The sequence below is a fragment of the Ostrinia nubilalis genome, chromosome 30 (assembly GCF_963855985.1).
Source record: "Ostrinia nubilalis chromosome 30, ilOstNubi1.1, whole genome shotgun sequence".
NCBI classification, from domain to species: domain Eukaryota; kingdom Metazoa; phylum Arthropoda; class Insecta; order Lepidoptera; family Crambidae; genus Ostrinia; species Ostrinia nubilalis.
The window spans coordinates 1457956-1481124 of record NC_087117.1 but is presented as its reverse complement, the minus strand read 5'-3'; the positions used below and the strand labels follow the sequence as shown (position 1 = coordinate 1481124).

At 38.3% G+C, this 23169-nt stretch overlaps 1 protein-coding gene across 1 annotated transcript in view; it reads left to right on the top strand.

The window, feature by feature from the left end:
• Positions 1-23169, top strand: part of LOC135085891 (1-phosphatidylinositol 4,5-bisphosphate phosphodiesterase epsilon-1-like) — a 136418-nt gene that overhangs the window by 40749 nt on the left and 72500 nt on the right. Inside the window, exons 4-5 of the mRNA XM_063980676.1 lie at positions 2523-2668; positions 20936-21109. Of these exons, the coding sequence (XP_063836746.1) occupies positions 2523-2668; positions 20936-21109 (320 nt within the window). The remainder of the gene's footprint in view (positions 1-2522; positions 2669-20935; positions 21110-23169) is intronic.

Below are 23169 nucleotides of genomic sequence, written 5' to 3'. Positions count from 1 at the left end.
ACAGGAGTTGCAGCAGTGGGAACGAGAGGTGGGAATAGTCCCGTTATCTTCGCTCTCTGTGTGCACAAACCTTACCACCTTTTTAGACATCTCATTACTCGAGAGTTGCGCCAAAATTGGATATCCTGTCTATTCTTTTTGGAAGCAGCGATCGTTTCCGATATTATTTACTCTTCCATATTTCATACTTAGCTACTTATTGATTGGATGGGTCCATAAACTTCTAACGGATAAACAGGCTTTTTATAACGTGGCAAAAAAGCCTTAGGGCCCTTTCCTATGGCAATCCAGTTTAATAAAGGTTCGGCCAAACCAACGCGATCACACGCGATCAGCCGGCGTGCAGCGATGGCGATCAATGCATTTAAGTCTGGTCGCCGGCTGATCGCGTGTGATCGCGTTGGTTTGGCCGAACCTTAAGACATCCAGTAATGTACTGTATGTTTGTAACAAAATTAAATAGGAAGCTGCTGGTGGGAAAACACTTCTATGACCAGACTTAAATGCACTGATCGCCATCGCTGCACGCCGGATGATCGCGTGTGATCGCGTTGGTTTGGCCGAACCTTAAGACATCCAGTAATGTACTATATTTTTGTAACAAAATTAAATAGGAAGCTGCTGGTGGAAACACTATTAAAACTGGATACTGTTATTTAGGTACTGGTCCAGTTCAATGATAAAACCGAATACGAAATTCGAGCGGATCGTTTTTTTTGCGGGACACTGCAAATGGGATGTTCATGTGACGTAAATATTAAAACACGTTTATTATACTGTTTATACTAAGTATACGGGATCCTGCAAAAAACGGGATGTCTTAATGGGAAAGAGCCCATAAGTACGATACCCTAAAAATATGAATAAAACCCCTCCCACAAGATTACCTCGTGTTTTCCAAAACAAAGAAGGTAACTACGAAACAAAGCTTCTCGTGCTTGTTATAACGCTGGCATTGTTGTACATTCCAGTCTAAACATAATGCCTTGTTCTGAAAAATAAAGTATTTTTGCCTTACGGCGCGATTCTGTTTCAATTTAAACATTTTTTATAGAAGTAAAAACAAAAATTGAGAATGTTACTAGGTATGCAAAATCACTTGAAACCTATGTTACAGTTAAGCTTTTACATTTACAAATACATTAGTTTTTATTTCATTCAAAAATACCCAGTAGTTATGATTTTATAGGCATTCAAAGTTCGCTTAAATATTGAGTCCCGCCGACGGTCACGTGACCCCGTGTGACGTACATTCACAGCGTCCGCTCACTAGAAAACGGATATAAACATACTTAAATAATTTTTTTTTGTAAATACAAACTTATTATACATATTAACACCCAGACCCATCACAGAAATTAAAATTGAACCAAATCCAAACTTGATGCGATTGTGTCGTTTTATTGCGAATTACCTTCCAGCTCCATCATTAGACCCCGATTACTATATAGAATTAAAATACTCATCAATACAAAACGAACGAGCCCAAACTCGATGCATTTAAGTCGTTTTATTATAGAGTTCCTATGGCCACCTTCCAGCTCCATCATCAGATCAGCTCCATGTCATCATAATATTGCATGGTCATCCAAATCACATGTGTTTGCGAAATTTCAGCTTAATCGGTTGCCTGGAAGTGGGTCTTAATTCAGTTTGCAAGATTCCACCCATACAAATATGAGCCAGTCGTTGTAATATGACGTCACGCGCATAAAATGGCGGGCCGGCCGCCGCCCGCACTTTTAAAATTCAATATCTTGGAAACTAATTGACGTATCGAAATAATTCTTTCACGTGTATTTTTTATTTTTAACAGAGAATACAGAAAGCTAAAAAACAAAATTAGTGAACATTCTTCATTGTACACTAACCTGGTGATGGAAGGGGGCTGGTGGAATTAGATTGTGAAATTCCTTCGCACATTCTTTTAAGGCTGCCACAGACCAAACGTGGGTCAGAAACTGCGCTGCTACTGCCCCGCGTTTGGTCTGCCGAATCCTTAAACAGTCATCATTTCAGCCACAGGATTCCCCCAATGATTTCCTTGAGCCATTGGTAGCGGCTTGCATCCAGCGCCTTCCTGCTATCTTTATAAGATCGACTGTCAACCTTGTGGATGGACGTTCCACGCTGTGCTTTCCGGTACGTGACCTCCGATGACTGACGGCCGATGGGGCAGCAATGTTCTGTCGAGGGGTCGAGGGTTAAATCGAGGGGGCTATCCCCCTCGATTTGAAACTGGTTGTAAAACTTTCGCCCAGGCACTGAGGATTTTGGAACGCGGACCCGGTTGTTTTAGAAATAGCTATAGTCTGGTCTGCGAGCACGTAGAATTTTGTCCAATGACCCCAAGCTACTCATCCTTATCGCGACTGTGCGACGGGCGCCCGCAGTAAGTGTGCAAACGCGACAGCAACATAATTACGCGCGAGCGATAAGGATGGGTAGCTTGGGGTCATTGGACAAAATTCTACGTGCTGTGAGCACCGGGCTTTATTTCTTGTCTTTCTCTTTGTCTGCAGGTGTCAGCCTGGGTGACGGAGCTGGTCCTCAACCAGGGATCCCTTGAGGAGAGGAAGGCAGCCCTCGCCTGCGTACTGAGGGTCGCCCTGACCTGTTGGAATATCGGGAACTTCAACGGGGCCATGGAAATTGTAGCTGGACTCAAGTAAGTGGATTTTTCATAGTTTTCAATGTGTGTTAGTAACGGGACTATTCCCACCTCTCGTTCCCACCGCTGCAACTCCTGTGTAGCCAGGATCTACAGCTTGACCGCCAATAACCCAACCAGTGGAGGTCAATGTAGTGTGTTAATGTCTGTTAGTAGGGGAAAGTATGGTATCTTGGTCCAATTTACTAAATATGTGAAACACGTGTAAAAATAAGTTTTAGTACGCTGATATTATGTATGTATTTATTTAAAACTTAAATGTAACAGAGTATAAAAGGTGAACTTAATGCCTTGTGGCATTCTTTTCCAGTCCACCTTTGAGCCAAGCTGAAAATTAGAGTAAAAGGTACCTAAATAGAACACATAATATAGTAAACATGTAAAAGAAATTAAAAAAAAAATAGATACTCGTATGACGTAATCTACGAACATAATGCCAAAAGTATAAACTTTTGCTGTCTTGCAAATAGTTTTATAAAACAAATACGCATTGTATAATCTTAAAGATTGGTGTTGTCTAAAGCCCGGTCTATGAGCACGTAGAATTTTGTCCAATGACCCCAAGCTACCCATCCTTATCGCTCGGGCGTAATAATATTGCTGTCGCGACTGTGTGACGAGCGCCCGCAGTGAGTGTGCGAGCGATAAGGATGGGTAGCTTGGGGTCATTGGACAAAATTCTACGTGCTCTCAGACCAGACTATAATATTTATTTATGTGTCTACCTGTGGGCTCCAAAGCAGAAGATGAAAAGAACTATCAAGAAGATCTGGAAGAAAGAAGACGAAGTACAATCGGCAGGGGTTTCTTTCGGCCTTCAGCTGTGTGTAGACTGTAGGCCGGCGGAAACTACTTGCTGACTGTACTTAATGCAACGGTGGAGATGAAGAACTGGGAAGAATCATCATTATCATCTTTTTTAGCTAAAAAGATTGTAGAGACTTACAAATCGAGCAAGACGTCCCTCGCATGACTAACCTATCTGTCTTTTGGCGATTTGAGTTAGGACTACAAATTTTTTCCTGCTTCCATTGTCTACGATTTTCTCTAACTAACATATCTGTATGTACATTGGTTCTCAACTTATAGACACGTGTGTAGCTAACGTTTTTAAAAATAACTTGAAAAAAAATAATTTTGAGAAAGTGGCAAAACTGAGATATGAGAGTTAGTCATGTAAGGAACGAAGATTGTGAAAAAGATATTATCCTGTGTAATGTGATCGTTTCATCCACGAAGACGCGCCCCACCAATTTTTGGTCGAGGTCGCGCGGGGTGCGGGGAGTTTGATTCGAGCAATCCGAGCGTCATTATTGTAGTGTGCGTGTGCACTCATGGATGATTTAGCGGGTACCGATAACACTCAAACATTAGCGGAAGAATGGAAAGGCGCGTCTTCGTGGATGAAACAATGTGACTGAGTTTCTTGCGCTGCTTCTTCTCAGCACTGGCCCATTTATTGTCCCGAAGCAGTGGTAGGGTTAATACTGGGACGTGTAAAAGTGCTTTTTAAAAGCCTATTTGCAAAAATAAATGAGTTTTTTTTATACGATCTAAGATTGACATGAACTTGAACATAGTACCCAGGGAACTCAATCTCCAAAGTGATATGTCAGAACTCACAAGTCCGAGGCGATGTCGTTTGACGTGAATTACTCATATCGTCGTCCGACCACCATCTTAGTGTAGGCCAGGGGATATAGTTCAAAGATTTTTAGTGACTTACTTTCGGAAGTTTGATTTTTTCCGATTTGTCATCTATTGTTTGGTTATTTTATTATTACTTTCATACAGTTCTAAATATTTTTAGTACTTTCTTTAAAGTGATGAATAAATAGTTCGTTCGTTCGTTTCAGCCAAAAGACGTCCAATATCGAATATTAATAGTACTTTCATTTAAGCGGTTGCTTCGGAAGTTTTGATATTAGCTAACTCGCGAAAAATATACCAAAAATGTTTGTTACTCCTCGGATAACTTTAACAGATTATTATTTTGCTGATTTCTTCCACATCTGCTTTTTAATTAAGTAGGTATAATATTGATTGATATACTACAATGTAAGATGCTAAAAAATGAAAATGAATTTTCGCTTAAAATAATTGTCTTTCCAGGATTTGATCCCATAATCTCTCGCTCGCCAAATTCTCTGACCAACTGAACTATAGAGACTGGCAAACCTGTCGAAATTTTCAGGCATATTTATTAACGCTGTAAATGTGCTGCATTTGCTGTGAATGTTAGGGACAATCTCCCCTAGACTACAGTCCTGCCGTCGCGTCGTACCCATTACAAGCAATATGTCATAATTTGGGCACAATCTAGTCCCTTGCCCTATATTATGTATGCTTCATACCATACGTGTGGACGAGTAGCGACGTCGCTTTATGAAATTATGATGATATGTATTTGAATTTGGTCAGTGTGGGCTTATTTTTTGAAGAGCTAATCTGTCTGTCGCCATAGGAAGAGAATAATCGATTTTGGAGTCCCTTGTGTCAGATGCAGTCTCACAGGCCTCTATACAACGTTTCTAACTTATCATTATCCTATAAATGATAGAAAACTGATAGTTTTTGTTGAAAAAACTACCACAGCTATAACATAAAGGAGACCTGTCACAGATCAGATCACTTTTTTTTTTAATAATAACAATTTGTAGATACTAATTAAACCCTCGTGGTTACCTAAATATGCTTGTGTTACGAATGAGTTCACCACAATAGGCGAGTGGCGGCGGGAGTTGAACCCATCACGAGTCGGCTAGTCTGATCCCTTCACCGTTCGGTTATCGTGGCTCCTTATCTTAAAATGACTACACACTCAAACATTATTACCAAAATGTAATTCAATTTAGAAAACTCGCAAGAAAATCTTCAGTCATCGTAGCGACTACGAATGACGTCACGTATTTTCGTAGAAGATAAACTTTTTCGTAGCATCGTAGTGAGTGTCGTAGACTGAAGCGTCATGCGTCGTAGTATATTGCTTGTTCATAGTCTTTTCCATAGCACTAAGCGACCATATTTAATTTACCAGAGGCAAATGGAGGATTTGGTCTACACTCCCCACGCTGGCCAGACGGGTTGGGGAGGCCTGATGGTCGCGTATTTTGTCCCTTAGTCGCATACGACATCCTCGGGAAGAATATGGTGGTTCTATTCTACTCTACCGCAAGTTCGCAACTCGCGGAAGTCGAACCTTAACTTCGAACTCCTATGTTCTTCAGATTAATTTCGTTGCGGGTCCAATGACAGTTTAACTTTCCCCCGGGACAAACTTGACCTTCACTGGTTGGGTTATTGGCGGTCAAGCTGTAGATCCTGGATACACGGGAGTTGCAGCGGTGGGTAGGTCTGGTGCTGGAATCACACGGCTCAATATACAAAAATATCACGTAAATTCCAAAAGTAGGCGCACACCGTTGATTTTTCGTCGGCCGATAGTTTAGTCGGGCAGTTGATCAGTATGGGCATGTATGGGAGTGCGCACACTACGCCGATTCGATTTGGCCGATTCTTCATACAATTTGAAATCGGGCACAACTATTGGCCAACTAAAAATCAACGGTGTGCGCCTACTCTTAGACAAACATTCTATAATTTTTGAAGTTTTAATTACACATGCTACATCGTATCTATAATCTAGCTGAACGGTAGCACCATTTGTTGTTAAAAAGCTGCCATATTTCAACAAAATATTTATATTCTGCTATGCTGACGATACACCGGTACTCCAAACCCATAAAATGCGTAAAACTGGCATCACAAACGACGTTTTATGAGCATATTTTTTGCGTCGGCCATGTTGGATCAGCTTTTATTAAAAGGCGCATAATAAATATGGTTTTAGAAGGGTCACTTCTTTGTTTAGACCTTAATAATAGATTTTGAGGAAATTTCCGTTTTATATGAAGAAATCCGCTGGAAATCAGCGTACAGTCAGCGTCAAATAGTTCGTGACACCCAAAGTTAAAGTCTTTAGTATTTTATTAAGTCAAATATTTTTTTTCTCTTTTTAAGAATTTTACAAAAACACACCGCACCTGTTACGCCCCTGGGACTACGGATGTCTATGGGCGACGGTAATCACTTACTATCAGGTGATCCGTCTGCTCGTTTGCCTCCTGTCACATAAAAAAAAACATTTTTTCAATAGTACCGACACGGTAATACTATCATACAGTATTGTAACTTCATATATACAGACGAAACGCGAGCTTTCCTTCGAAATTCAAATCTCGGTATGCGCTCGACATGCAAAAGTCGGGGGTGTCGCGAATCAAATGTGCCGCAGTAACGAACGGATGTCGATGGCCTAGAGTTGAAAATGACTAAAGTGATTGAAATTGACTGACCGTCATTTACGGTCAAGTTGGTCAAAAACTAGTCAAAAATGTCAGTTAAAGTCAAATATGGTCATTTTCAGTCAGTTTAATTACAGTGATATTTTAGTACTTTTTAAAGTTTTTTCTTACATTATCAATCACAGATAAAAGTCTATACTTAACTTCTTAATTGAAACAAAAAAGTGGTTTGTAATTATTTATTTGTTCTCTTTCTTTCCCTTCGCAATAACCCCGCACCCCCTCACGTGCATTATAGGCGAAAAGGGAATATTGTATGGCCGCACATGTCGACTTTGTTGCCGTCTTATTCTCTCGTAACCAAACAAAATAAAACGTTCCTTCTTTTAAAATTGCATAAAAATTAGGTTCCTAAATAAATAAATTATTTGGTAGGAGTACGTAATAATTGACATTAAATGACCGGTCATTTATGGTTTTTGACAATAGTGTCTGACACTGATTCAGTAATTTTACATTCCTGCGGATGTCGTAGTTTTATTAACAATAAGCGGGATTTCTTTTAGTATATAAAAATACGTACAAGTACCTATCTAATATGGCATGTAGAATATATTGTGCTGTGCTTGGTTGCACCAATTCTTCAATAACGCACCCCGAGATAACTTTTTTTAAATTACCTGGAAACTCAGAAAGGTAAGACGTAAGACTATAAAATGACCGACACTACGATATTAGGCTTTTAAAAGTAATAAGAATAAGAAATTTTAATATTCATCCTACATAAAATTAATAAATTTAATGTAAAGTGTAAATTATATTGTATAAACTAGCTTTTGCCCACGGCTTCGCCCGCCTGAATTTAAATAAGCACAGATCATTATAAATTATTATGATAGCCTGATGTACTTAAGTATAAATAATAATACTGTCAAGTTTGAGTTTCATCAAAATACATTCATTAGTTTTTGCGTGAAAGATTAACATACATCTTTACAAACTTTCGCATTTTTATTATTAGTATGATATTCACATGACATGAAAAGTCAAGTGCAGAAAATTAAGAGACAATCATAAAGGCCAAAAAATTAAAAAGAAGTTTTTTACCGGCCAAGGAGTTTTGTCATATGGGACCTTTTACATGATAATTGTACTAGGCTATCAATCGGTGTTGAGTAAGGATTGGACTAACCTTCAGCTATAGCAGATATTTTCGCCTATAAAAGGACTTTTTTTCAGACGTCTTCAATGGCTGCAACTGATCCGTCGAGATGATTTGGAAAACAAACCTAACTTTACTTCCTACCGTGTTTGTGAAAAACATTTTAATCTGGAGGATATACTGCAATCGTCAAACCGAAAACTTTTAAAAAAGAATGCCCTACCATTGTTGATGCTGCCAAGCTTGGTCAGTCCTACCGTTCAAGGGGACTCTCTAAAAAAAGACAAAGAAACTGAAACTGCTCCGTTGGTAGGAGATGCAAATTGTACACAGACTCAAAATACAACGAATGAAGCCGTTGCTCAAACCTCAACGAGTCTCTCTAGCAACAGTCCAAGGAAAAGAAAATTAAAGGCTGAACTCCGCCAATGCAGAAAGAAGATAAAATTACACGAAACTGAAAATAAAACACAAAAAGCTGAAGAAAATACTTTCCATCGACTTTGCGATAAATTTTTGCTGACAAACTAGCTCTCCTGATAAAAGCACAAAGTAAACTAAAACAACATGGAAAAGGAAATCGATACGATAAGGACTACATTATTTACTGCTTAAATTTATACTACATCAGCCCACAAGCATACCGGTTTTTGCAAAGTGCGTTATGTCTTCCCTGTCCTTCAACATTGTATAATCATTCTTTTCCAATTACAACCGAAATTAATGAAAGAGCTATGTCTGTTCTTAAATTCAAAGTTGCACAAATGAAAGATATAAAAAAACATTGTTCAGTTATGATTGATGCTATGTCATTAAAAGCAAATCTATTCTATAATATTAAAGAAGACAAAATTACCGGATTCCACGAAATTGAAGGATTGCAGTCTCCTGAGCCCGCTAAAAATGCGTTAGTAATAATGGTTCGTGGTATATTTGTGAACTGGAAACAGCCTATATCATACGCATTAATTTCAGAATGTCGAAACTATGATGAAATAAATAAATGGGTTGATAAAGTACTACAAAAGTTGTTCGAGATTGGTCTTATCGTTCGTATTTTTGTGTCCGATCAAGGGTCTGATTTATGGAAAGCTGCCAAACAAAGATCTGTTTCAATTGAAAAACCTTATTTTTTTATAAATAACAGAAAAATTTATTACATCTTTGATGCACCGCATCTAATAAAAAACGTGCGAAATAACCTGATGCAATATGATTTTCACTTCGAAAATTCTATAGCAAAATACGATCACATTGTACAGTTTTTTAATCAGGATATAAAAAAGAGTTTAAGGCTTGCACCTAAACTTAACAACAGCCATATCAAACCAACAAACTTCGAAAAAATGAAGGTTTGCTATGCAACACAACTTCTTAGCAAATCCGTTGCAAGTGGCATTCTTACGTATGTAGATAACAATGAAATTGAAGAATCCGGCAGAGAAACGGCTAACTTTTTAATGATGATGAATAATTTGTTCGATTCTTTGAATACATCTAATTTGAGAAATAGTTATGAATATAAAAGAGCCTATGAAGGCAATGAGTCACAAAAAGCATTTTTCAAACAGATGTTAAGCTTTTTCAAAGATTTAAAATTAAAAAACCCAAAGAATGGTAAAGACGTCACATCAAGTGTTAGATTCATTGATGGTTTCCAAATTACTATTACATCCATAATGCTCTTGTTCGATGACTTGCGGGTGGAAGGATATAATTTTCTTATGACAAGAAAATGTAACCAAGACGCTCTTGAAAATTTGTTTGGACAAATAAGAACAAAAAATGGCACGGCTCAAAATCCAACTTGCAAACAGTTTTCATCGGCCTTCAAAAATTTATTTTTCTGCAACATAATAAAACCCCCAAAAGCAGGAAATTGTGCAGATGGTTTCGGATCGCTTCTTGTTAAAACGACAACAGACAAAATTCCTAGCAGTAGCAGTAGTGCATTACCGGTTACAACCAACGAAACAACAAATACAGTTTATGAAGAATTTTCCAGCGTCCAAATTACTAGTTCTGATTATAACCAGTTAGATATGCCACAAAAAAATGCGCTTTTTTATATTTGTGGATATCTTCTGAAGCGCTGTTTGGAAAAACATAATGATTGTCAGGCTTTGAAGTCGTATGTGAAGCCCGATCAAAGAAGCCAAAATTTCAGTATAGACAGTCGTTATTTGAGGTACCGGGACTACAGTAAGGTTAATTCGCAAACTTTTTTAATTGTACCCAGCGACGATTTCGTGGAGTATATAGAAAAAATGGAGGAAATATTCCGAACTTCATTTAAAACCAAATATATAAATTGTAAAGTAGCTGCAGGTATTTATAATCAAATAAAAGATATACCTTTTTCTCCTCCTTGTCCATGTTTTCAAAAACAATTTTTAATAAAGCTTTTTATTCGAATGCGGATTTATTACACATTAAAATATAACAATCAAGCGTTTCGTACGTCTCAGTCGAGGCGCAAATATTTTTCAGTCGCAAATTTATAGGATTTGTTATTACACTTGATTACTATATTTTATTGTATAAATCCGCCTTAACATAACATAACGTGTGTGACGCGCTTAAGTCTAGATTTATCAGCTCATCATTACATTGTTTATTATACGACGCAATTTTGTATACCCATTCTTATAAGATACACCATACAATAATGCGTGGTAAATTCAGAGAACTGCTCTTGAATCAATAATGTACTTACTACTGCTATTTCTATTTATTTTAACCAAAGTTTGTTGCGGCGCTTTTTCTCAGCACTTGCCAAATGTTTGTCTCGAAGCGCTGCTAGGGTAAAAAGATTATGATACACTAGCTTTTGCCCGCGGTTTCACCCGCGTGAAATTTAGTTTGTCACAGATCGTCATAAATTGTAGCCTATATGTTATTCTGGGTTATAAACAATAATACTGTAAAGTTTCGTCAAAATCCGTTCAGCAGTTTTTGCGTGAAAGACTAACAAACATCCAGACATCCAAACTTTCGCATTTATAATAAATAAATAAATAAATTCTTTATTGAATAACTTATTTGACAGTTTAAACTTTAGGCTAATCTTATGCTACAAAAGGTAAAATTATACATGTGCCTGAACTAGGAAATGTTTTCCTGTATCTCAGGCAGTATGTAATATTAGTAGGAAGGATGTAAAGGCTCCTTAAGAGAAACTGTTTATTTTTTTATTAGTCTTATTTTTATTGTTCTTTATTCTAATTATTATTTTTAATTAAATCTACTAATCAAAACAACATGCATTTTTATAACACTTCTTATTCCATTCACAAAGTATTTTATTTGTCTAAATAAAATAAAAAATACGATCAAAAAATTTGTTAGAAATTCGAAGTAGGCAGATGTTAATTGAAATAGGTACTGTTGATGGGCAGCCCTATCGCATGTTGTCATTCCGTGACGTACCGCGCGGCAGTTGACATTTAATTCAAAAATATGGCCGAGTTGGAATACTGTATAGATAATATTACCGTGGTACCGATAACTTCTTTTAGAAACATCAAAATATTAAGTTTATAAAATTTTGGGAGTAGATCACATCAAATCAAATCATTTATTGCATTACATGTGTGGTTTGACAGTTGGTAGATTGAGACAACATTAAGCTAAATAGTGTAAGTTTTAAAGTCATGTTATACATATTAACTTGTGTTTCTATCTAAAGTACGAGGCATGTCATAGTATGTAACCTGTTTTAGGTAATGTAATAATAATCATTTATCAATCATGTGTAGGTACTTGTTAACACATTGTGTGAAATAAAGAACAAAAAAATAATTCCATATAGGTAAGTCACATCAGTAGCCGGTGGAAAATCCATTTTTCCTCGAAAAAGTGACTAGGCTTAATAAGTAGTTAATTACATTTTTATTCCAATACTTACTCATTATTCCTAGAAAAGCTGTAATTATTACATCTATGACATAAAAATTCGGGGTACCTACGCCGTGGGCGCCGCCCGCCCTACACGCCTATTTGTGATGCCCACGCTAGGTGTAAGATTGTTTTACAAGGGCATTTGGAAAAATACTGATAAGAGAGTGAATAGGCACTTACAGGGCAGATATGTACCATCCTAGACTGCATCCCACTTAACATCAGGTGCGATTGTGGTCAAATACCTGCCTTGTTATGCATATAAAATAAGATATTTGTATCCAGCGACTGTTTCAAATACTACAAGCATTATGTTTGAACCAAATAAAAATTTTTTCTTTCTTTCTTTTTTTCTTGTCATTATAAAACTTTTTTCATTCAATTCAAAAGAAATAACTTTCACCTTACCTGTGAGCATACCAGTTTTGTTACATTAACGTGAACGTGGAGATGGAAGTAGACAGCTTTTTATAGATAGATAGATTTATGGTTTATTTGCAAAATACATTGACACACAAGAAGCAAAAAGTAAGATTAATAAACACAGGAGCAGCAGGAACTTTATAGGGCTTTTCTTTCTGTCTATTTGTCTCTGAAATGGCTGGATCGATTAGAGTCAGTAGTAGAGCCAGTAGAGAGAGAGAGAGACAGCTAACTAATAATTTTTATTAAAAAAATATTGTTCAGAGTCCTCGTGAAATAGTGAATAAAATCTGTTACTACTAAAACCGTAGTACTTATTATTATTCTGTGCTAAAACTAGCAAAGTGGTGAACAAAAGCTAGCATTTAACTCAATCAGTGTCTGAGGTATGAGCGGCACGTCAAAAGTCAGCAAAACTTCAGACGTGCTTTATATTTATATTTTATGCTCTGTCACGTCATAATATGTCAATGTCACCCCTCCCGTGCCGCTAACATACCTCAGGCAGTGACTGTAGTAAATACAAATGAGTAGGTCATCTTCATAGAAACGCACCGAGCGCGGTTTGTATGTGAGCGCGCCAATACGTATGCGGCGCGCACGCACACACTGAGAAAAATTTGGAGCAACTCACCGCTAATCAACGCTAAATTTTGTCAGTGTGTGCGTGCGCGCCGCATAGGTACGTATTGGCGCGCTCACATACAAACCGCGCTCGGGCGTTTCTTTGAAGATAACCTACTCATTTGTATTTACTCTGCCTATAGTAACAGATGTAGCAACAAAATGTTTATTCTGGTGTGCTGTCGAGTCGACATTAACAAGCGTTGATTCAGCTTAAATTTCAGTTACAGTATATTCCCGAAGTCAGGGATTTAGCTCAAATCGCACCAAATTTCTTTACTGGCTCAACCTGCTATCGATCGACGAACAAACATTGTTATTTAGTGATGTACGTTGACGTTGATCGTATATATCGATTATGGTTTTCATCGACTGGGATCACTCCGGCGAGAAACACTTCTAATCTCGTAGCCCATGAGAATGGAAAAAAACAAGATTTTTAAACGTCGGGAAGGTAAACCTTTTTATAAGTGTTTATGTGTTGCCAAATCCCGTTTTAGTGAGAATTACGATTTTTTAAATGCTATTAATTTCTCGTAAACAATTTTACTAATAGGGATCCTTCCATGTCTAAATGTATACTTGTGTTAAAAAAGAGAGTTCACCAAAATAGTCCAGCTATCGACAGGAATCGCACTAGTCGTTTACCGTTAGTAAAAGTGCTTTTTTAAAGCCTACTTACAGAAATAAATGAGTTTTATGAGTTTATAGTTTTTAGCGTTCCTCGAATCTCTCATCAGCAGTCAGAAATCAAGTATCGATACATCAATATAACTACGAGACATCTCTTACGAAACAAGTTTCAAAGGTGTCTGAGTTTCTTGCGCTGCTCCTTCTCAGCGCTGGCACATTTATTGTCCCGAAACAGTGGTAGGGTGAATTAATAATGGGACGTGTAAAAGCGCTTTTCAAATGCATGTTTTCAGAAAATAAGTTACCTTTATCACTTTTATCGATACTTCTTCTGCTTTTCGTTTCGACAACAAAACTACACAGTGTCAGCCCAAAACTACGCTCAAGAGTGGCGTTGTCAGTAGCACTCATCAAATCCTCCTGAGTGCAGTTACTTGGGCACTCGGGGCACGACATCAGGTGCTTCATCGACTGGATACATCGATATCGAGCAACTGGACAGCACTAGTAAACGTGATCGGAGAGGTAATCTGAGCCTCGATTTGTCGATGTGAGAATAGAGCTCGATTGTGAGTGACCGATAGACATTATTCTCTTATCTTTGACCGAACACTAGTGTGTACGATACTAGTGATATACCCTGGTTTTGCCTGCGGAAATCATATAGGTTTTTCTAACGCCCGTATTCAAACATTACTATGAGGTCTCACAGTGCGCGTGGACGCATGGCTCACGAAGCAATCACAGAGCTCTATTCAATGCCGTGCGTTAGATTTGCTGCTTCACTTAAGCAAGAATCGTTTGTGAATACGGGCGTAAGTCTGCTAGCTATCACCATCTTACCTAAGTCTGTCGCCATAACAACAATGTTAACAGCATTGTTGTGTTCCGGCAGTTAGAGGTAAGATAACCAGTTCCTCTGAGGTTGAGGATTACGGGTGAAGCTCACTCCTCCTTCGGTCTGATCATCACTTTCCATCAGGTGAGATGCAGTCCAAGGGCTTAAATTTATAGTAAACTAGCAGCCGCCCGCGTGGATCCCGTTTTACCCCAAAATCCTAAAAAAAAATTGAGACTCCTAGCACTTGTAGTTTCTGAGATTTCGTGATGAGTGAGTGAGTCAGTCAGTCAATCACTCAGTGACCTTTCGCTTTTATAAATATACATACATTCATGTATATTATATGAGTGGGTATTTACATAGAAAACACTCAGACTAACACAATGTTCATGCACACAAATGTTTATATTAAGTACGGGATCGAACCCGCGACCTCTGACATAGCATTCGGTACCCAAACCACTAAGCCTGATGGCCAACTAAACGTAATTAAAAAGCCTTATCAACTATAAGTACCTATTATTTGACTGACATGTTGCACGTTGTTTATGACTACAGTGTCGTATTGACCCCATAAAGTTGAAGTAAAGTTAGCAAAAAAAAAGGTTTTGTCAAGGATTTTTTAATTACCAATTTTCAGGAAGTAAAGGGCACTAACTTAAGGGACAAATATGCGAACATCAGGCCTCCCCAACCCGTCTGGCCAGCGTGGGGAGTGTAGGACAAATCCTCCATTTGCCTTGTAAATTAGAGAGTCGTGCTCCTGCAGTGGAGACTAAATGACCTGACGATGATGATGAATGATGTTTAAATATACAGGTTGTCCCAAAAAGTAGTTTCCGAAGCCCAGAGCATCACTAGGGCTATCCGAATCACCCCCATGTATGTTCCGCGATTTTTGATAGTTTTCGAGTTATGATTGTTTTAAATTTCTATGCTTAGGCACTTTTTTGGTCACTGTGGCACGAATAGATAAGGTACATGTCTGATTTTTTAAATATTATTATTAGATGCATACTAGGTAATATCTAATTCAGATGTATTTACATCCATTTAACACGAATATAAACCAAAAAAGTTAAAAATCCTTTATGTTGTAAAAAAATATCCATAACTCGAAAATTATCAAAAGTCGCGATGATTCCGGTAGCCCTAGTGATGCTCTACCTCTGAGCTTCGGCTTTACACTACTTTTTGGGACACCCTGTATAATTCTCGCAAAAACCGATTTCGATTATGTAATTCGAATTTCACCGTTTGTTAGTCGTATACCTCGAAATCAAAAAATCCTTGTAGCTTTTCACCTATTCGCATTTCGCCGCGATATCAAAATTTCTGAATAGATTTTTATTCTTGTAGTTTAAATTTTGATCGCTAATTACAATTGTCTAAAAAATTCATAGTAGATTTACTTTCCTGCCTGTCTTCACTGTAGTCGCTTTTCACCTTGATAGATATTTGTTTGTAATGCGTTATTACATATCGCGATATTTCCTTTAAGCACTATACCTACCTACCTACCTAATTTGCTACTGTTGTAAAAATCTATTCAAAATATATGCGGCTTAATAAATAGGCTCTTGATAATACATGCTACATCAAAATTTGCTACTGTTGTAAAAATCTGTTAAAAATATATGCTAGTAACAAAATATACTACCGATATTACACGCTACAACAAAAAACGCTATCGCGGCGAAATGCGAATAGGAGAAAAGCTACAAGGATTTTTTGATTTCGAGGTATACGACTAACAAACGAATTTCACACTGTGTGTTCACACGACAGTCCAGTTTTACCAGTCCTGCATTACTGGGTCCCGCAAAACGGGATCGCCGTGGGAACAAGCACTTATTTGCTGACCATACAAGCCAATCCAATTAATTATACAAGTAAACACAGCGATATTAAATGGAAAATGTTTTTGTGGTTAGATCCAATTTATTCTGCTTGTTTTATAGTGAAATATTGCTTTAATTTTGTATTTGTTTTGTTTCGGAGTTCCATACCCAGAGGGTGCGTAAGGGACGTCGCACATTTATCAACCCGGAAAGGGATCGTAACCGTATCAACTCGAGGCGGTCAGTATTCTTTGTATGAAACTCCATACTGCAACACACACTTATCCGCACGGTAACGTAAACGCCTCGCCTCGCAATTGACAGCTCGCGAAAGGCGATACAGTGTTGATCCCTTTCCGAGTTGATAAGTCTGCTATGAGTTTAAGGGACCCTTTTGTAAAACTTTGCTGACCATGCATCCGACCGTTTTTTCTGTCTTTTTGTCAGGGATCTAAAATACTGATATCTAGACAGCGGTTCCCGAAAGGTGGTCCGCGGAACCCTGGGGTTCCGTTCCGTTCCAAAGGCCGCAAGGGTTCCGTAAAAAATATTATCCCACGTTTCGTGACCGACGTTGTTCGCTCGCACCGACTTGTTTACGCACAAGGGAGGGGCAGGGCGTGCGGGCGGAGTAGTACGGGGGTTCCGCTAGGAAAAGTATGATCAATTAGGGTTCCTTGGCAAAAAAAATTGGGAAACCCTGATCTAGACGATATTTTTTTTGTTAAGGAGCTATCCTACTAATATTACACTAGTCAACAAAAAAAATAAAATTGTTTGTTTCCTGTGATTTTTTTTCTGTTTCTATCTCTAATTGACGCATATTTTTTTAAATATGGCAACAGTTTTTCTTTAACAGCTTTTGTTTATGAGTTATAGCTATCTACCTTCATTTAATATTTTTACTTAGATTTTTGATTTAATTGGACAAAAAAATATATTTTGTTGGTGTTTTCGATATTGCTTCGTTATGTTGTGTGCTTAATCCAGATTGCTTCTGCTATGTTTGTGGTAAATATAATATTTGAAAAATGTCGAAAACCTCTATCGCATTTCATGAAAACTGCGTAACATCGACACTTTAAAATAAATATTTGAAATTAATTAATCAAGACCACAAATGGGTTATTTGTGTTCTGAGAATAGGTAACTTACTTTAGGCCAACAAGGGGGCTACACAAAAGTCCCGTTTCATGTATATCTGGAATAGTCGTAACAAACAAAAGCATTTGTTACAAAAATTTTGACCAGTGCGGCTTCCCGCACACACAACTTTTTGCTTTTCAGCTAAAGTTGATACAAACTATTTTATAAACATGCCTTTAGTTAGCCAAGACCGTATCACCGTACTTCCACCACTTTATATTAACCTCGGCATCTTGAAACAGTCTGTGAAGGCGCTTGACAAAAGTAACGAATGTTATAATTTTCTTTCATGAAAGTTTTCAGGATTAAGCACAGAAAACTTTAATGTTGGTAATTTTTGATGGGACTCACATTAGGCAACTGGTAAAACTGGTAAATGACTGAAGTCCAGTCCTAAGCTTAGAATTCATTTTTTTGGTTAAAAGTAATTTCCTAAGCAAAAAGAAATTGTTAAGAGCATGCTATCCAACTTGCAAGAGCTAGGGTGCAACATGGGCATAAAAATACACTTCATGTACTCGCATTAACATCGATTTCCACAAAATGTGGGTGAGTTTAGTGAGGAGCAGGATAAAAGATGTCATTAGAATTTTCGGACAATGAAAGAAGGTTATCAGGGGCGGTGGTGATCATATATGAATGGCACACCATTGCTGTAGTTTGCAACGAGATCTACTCAAACTTGTCTATTCAAAGAAATCATATAAAAGATCATTTGCTAGTGTTCAATAGATATTTTATCAACACAATGTATAATTTTTCGTATTTTTTTTTGTCAAAATAATAAAACTCTATATTTTAAAAAGTAAAGCTGTTGACGATCTCCCAGTATTTTTTTTATAATCAGGGCCATAGAAATACCCAATAGCAGAAAAAAAATTAAAGGAAAAAAAACATTGTGTTGACCAGTGTTATAAATGCCAAAGTTTGGATGTCTGGATATCTGAATGTTTGTTACTCTTTCACGCAAAAACTACTGATCGGATTTTGATGAAACTTTACAGTATCATTGTTTATAATCCAGAATAACATAGCGTAGGACGTCCACCCACAAGGTGGACATATGATAAAATATATTCTATATCTGTAATAATTACGAGTCTGATCCAATTACTCGATTAATGTCGCTCGGACGTCCGCTTGATTGATGTACCGGCATTAGTCCATATTGATATATTGCGGTATTCACGAACCGGTCCCAAAGTTCGTCGCTTGCCTCTCTAACTGACGTATCTGACATTTTTTTTCGAAACTGAGTTATCTACACCATCTTAATCAATTTCGCAAAACGAATCGATCTGTCTAATCGCCTGAAAATTTTGCTGAATGTCAGTTACGTCAGTTAGAGACGAGTTGTGACACGTCATCGTAATAACTATAGGTCTATCTCTAAACTCCGTCAGTGCCTGAGGCAAGTGTGCGGCACGGGAGGGTGTTTTTGTAACGTCAAACGTCAGCAAAACTTCAGATTGTGCTTCAGATTTGTAATGTTCTGTCACGTCATATTTATTATCAACTCAAATCAAAATTATCTTTAATTGTGTAGATTAATTAATTAGTACTTACAAATCGTTAAATGCTCTTAAGGGAGCCTTTAGATAAAGCCCGGTCCGGGAGCACGTAGAATTTTGTCCAATGACCCCTAGCTACCCATCCTTATCGCTCGCGCGTAAATTGTTGCTATTGCTGTCGCGACTGTGCGACTGTGAGTGTGCGAGCGCGATAGCAACATAATTATGCGCGAGCGATAAGGATGGGTAACTAGGGGTCATTGGACAAAATTCTACGTGCTCACGGACCAGACTATACATGTCTCATTCTTTTTTTGCCCTACCAGCGCTTCGAGACAAACATTTGGCAAGTGCTGAGAAGAAGAGCCGCAACAAACTCAAAAATGAACATCACCCCTCCTGAAACTTTCTGATTAATTTTATGTACAGGTTTCTCAGTATAGAGGCTTCTAAATGGATAATATTTTCCAGCAATATGTGGCTACATAGCTCTGCCATAGAAATCTAAAGCTGAGTTGCACCACCTAACTTTAACTGTAGCTATCCTGTGTTTTTTGTGTGAAGTTTGACAGATTTTTGACATTTGTTATTATTAAAGTAAGATGTTGCAACCCAGTGGCCTAATTCACGTATTTTGACAGTCAAGATCTCGCTGACGTTCAGAAGTCGTCCCATTGAAAAACAGTTCTAAATCCGTATTCACAAGGGTCATTTCGATAGAACTCGATAGGATCGCATTCAGCGATTTGTTGTCGTTGAAGTTTTGTTACGTGAATAAGGCTACTGGCTAAGACATAAAATGTAGTTGTGAAAGCTAGCTATTAGTACTAAAAATCATTGAAAAAAAAAACTAGCCCCATAACGAAAATATCCAAAACAAGGATCGCTTTATGAATAAGGCCCTATTAGAGAGTTACCTATGAGCAACACGTATGTGTGTGATATTCCGTCCATATTTGATTAATGGTACTCACTAATAATAGCACTTGTAATACCTTACATTTGTTTTGTATATTGTGATAATGTGCTGTTATTACGCGACTATTTCGTAGCTATAGGTCTAAAGCTAAACTCATTCAGTGCCTGAGGCATGGGAGCGGCACGGGAGGGGAGACATTGACATATTATGACGTGACAGAGCATACAAATCTGAAGCACATTTTGACGTCACAAAAACACCCTCCCCGTGCCGCTCCCATACCTGAGGCACTAGGCACACAAGGTGGACCGACGACCTTATAAAGGTAGCAGGAAGACGCTGGATGCAGGCCGCTACCAACCGGTCAGTATGGGAATCATTGGGGGAGGCCTATGTTTATCAGTAGACGTCCTGTGGCTGAAATAATGATGAGACAATGTTAGTAATAGCACAGAATAATAATAAGTACTACATACGTAATAGTGACTGAGTTTCTTGCGCTGCTTCTTCTGGCCCGTTTATTGTCCTGAAGCAGTGGTAGGGTTAATACTGGGACGTGTAAAAGTTCTTTTTAAAAGCCTACTTGCAAAAATAAAATGAGTTTTATTACTAGCGGCCGCCTGCGACTTCAAATTCAAATATTTTATTCAGTACATATACACAGCTTGCACTACCACCACTTCGGGACAACATATGGGCTGGTGCTGAGAAGAAGTGGCGGAAGTAACTCAGTCACCTTTGTACGTGTATTCGTACGCGTGGATCCCGTTTTACTCCTTTAGGAGTTTAATTTTGCAAAATCCCGTCTTAGTGAGCACCTACGTTCTAAAAGGAACCCCCATGCTTTGAGACTTCAAGCACTTGTAGTTTCTGAGATTTACTGATGAGAGAGTCAGTCAATCAGTGACCTTTCGCTTTTAAAGATTTTATGAGGAATCTAACCGCACTTTTTCTTTCCAGGTCGAGCAAGCTAAAGGCGTTCTGGTTCAGCATATCAGATGAGCCGCTGCCAGCGCTAGACTTCTTATCAGCAGCGCTGCTGTCGGCTGAATACGAGCGGGCACTGGGCCGGGCACTGGCACTGCCCGAGTGCAGGCTGATACCGTTCTTTGGCGCGTTCTTGAGGGAACTCAGGTGAGAAAAAAAAACCTAACGTGAAAGAGATTTTTATAAGCTTACTTGCAAAATAAACTAATTTCGTCCGTATTCACAAATGATGCTTGCAAAGCAGCAAATCGAACGCACAGCTCTGTGATTGGTTCGTGTGTCACCCTGTGCGTCCACGCGCACTGTGAGACATCATAGTAATGTTTTTGAATACGGGCGTTTGAATTTCAACTCGGCTTAAAAAAGCACTCCATTTGAACCCTAAACCCCAATTCGTTCACAATGAAAAGCAGGTGAAACCCAGAAATTGGGTAGGTACGATATTTCCCCAATAATTCTAAAGCACAACTTTTTTAATAAAGAGGCACTTCATTCTGGTCTTAAAATCTGAATTAATTTTAAATTACCTGTAAATTAAGATTTTTGGTTGCATTGTAATTGAAAAAAGTAGTTTAATTGAGTTGACAAAATAGTGACGTCACTGGCTAGTATTGCCATACAAAATCTATGGGAGAGTCTCGTTTTGACAGTTTTAAAAAGTACCTCAATTGATTGGTGGTGGCAAATACCCTATTATTCTGCAATAAGTATTACATCGAAATCCAATGATCTTAGAGGGTGATATTCTAACTCAATAGACACCTCTAACGTATGTTTTATAGGGCGCCCCAGTTCCATTAGATTACAGGTTAACCCTCGAAGGGTAACGACAGGTTAAGCGGAGGTTAACGGGTAATTCAGTAACTTGGCCCACGAAACGGCTCGTTTGAGATGAGTGTTGGTCAAAATAAACGATATTTTTTCGTTGTGCAATCCGTCCCATGTTGTTAATGTTATTATAGAAGCGAGATCTTTCTCTTGAAAGAAACAAAAAATATAGCCGAATTTATAACCTTAGTCTTTTTAAAGCCATTTAAAAAGATTTTGTGAAGCTTTTGCTCACGGCTACGTCCGTGCGAATTTTAAAGGTCATAGCAGACTTATCAACTCGGAAAAGGGATCAACATCGTATCTCCTTTCGCGCGCTGTCAGCCTCGATGCAAGGCGTTTACTTAACGGTGCGGATAAGTGTGCGTTGCAGTATTAAGTTTCATACAAGGAAACTCGAGTTGTAACTGTTACGACCCCTTTCCGGGTTGATACTGTGCTACGTCCTTTAGTAAGACTATCGTACGAGTTGCTCTAAAACCTAGGTACAGGCTATCCTTTAAATCTCTCACCTAAGTCCGGTCGCCATTTTCGGTAGTTGAAGCTGTTGAAGGCAAGATGGCCAGTTCCTCTGTGGTTGAGGATTCCGGGTGAAGCTCGCTTCCACCTTCGGCCTGATCATCACTTTCCATCATGCTGAATTCAAGCTAATAGTTCCTGCTGTAGTTAAAAATTTGACTTATACCAAGAAAGAAAGAACCTATATTTATTACACCACACTACATTTAGAACCAATTTCTACATCTAAACGTTGCTTAACCGTCCCAACTCCGTACCACTGCACAGAGACAATTAGATTGACTAGTGCTGACAAAAAATTTGACCTGAATTCTCTCAGAATGAAAAAATCCAGCCAAGTGCGAGTTGGACTCGCTCACTGAGGGTTCCGTACCCTACATCTGTCCTTAGTTAAACAAACTCTATCAAAATATTTCAATCGAATCAAACCCAACCCAAAGGGTTCTACGGGACTATTCCTCCCTCCTGTTCTTACCGCTGCAACTCCTGTGTAGCCAGGATCTACAGCTTGACCGCCAATAACCCAACCAGTAAAGGTCAAGTTTGTCCCGGGGGAAAGTTAAACTGTCATTGCACCCGCAACGAACTCAATCTTTAAAAAAACTCTACAGATAGACATCGTAGCGTCCTTAGAGAAAGAAAGGAAAAGAAAGAAAGAACTATTATATCTTTTCTTCTATTTACGATAAATGTAAAGAAAAAAGACAAATAGAAAAAGTGAACTGGGCAGTGCTACCACTGCATATACTGTGGCCTGGCCCACAGTGAGGAAGGCCACTACCCTGGTTTTCAGTGCGCCCCATGCCGAGTAGAAGTCACGGCCAAATTATCAGGGTTCCTTACCAATTTTTCTACGGAAC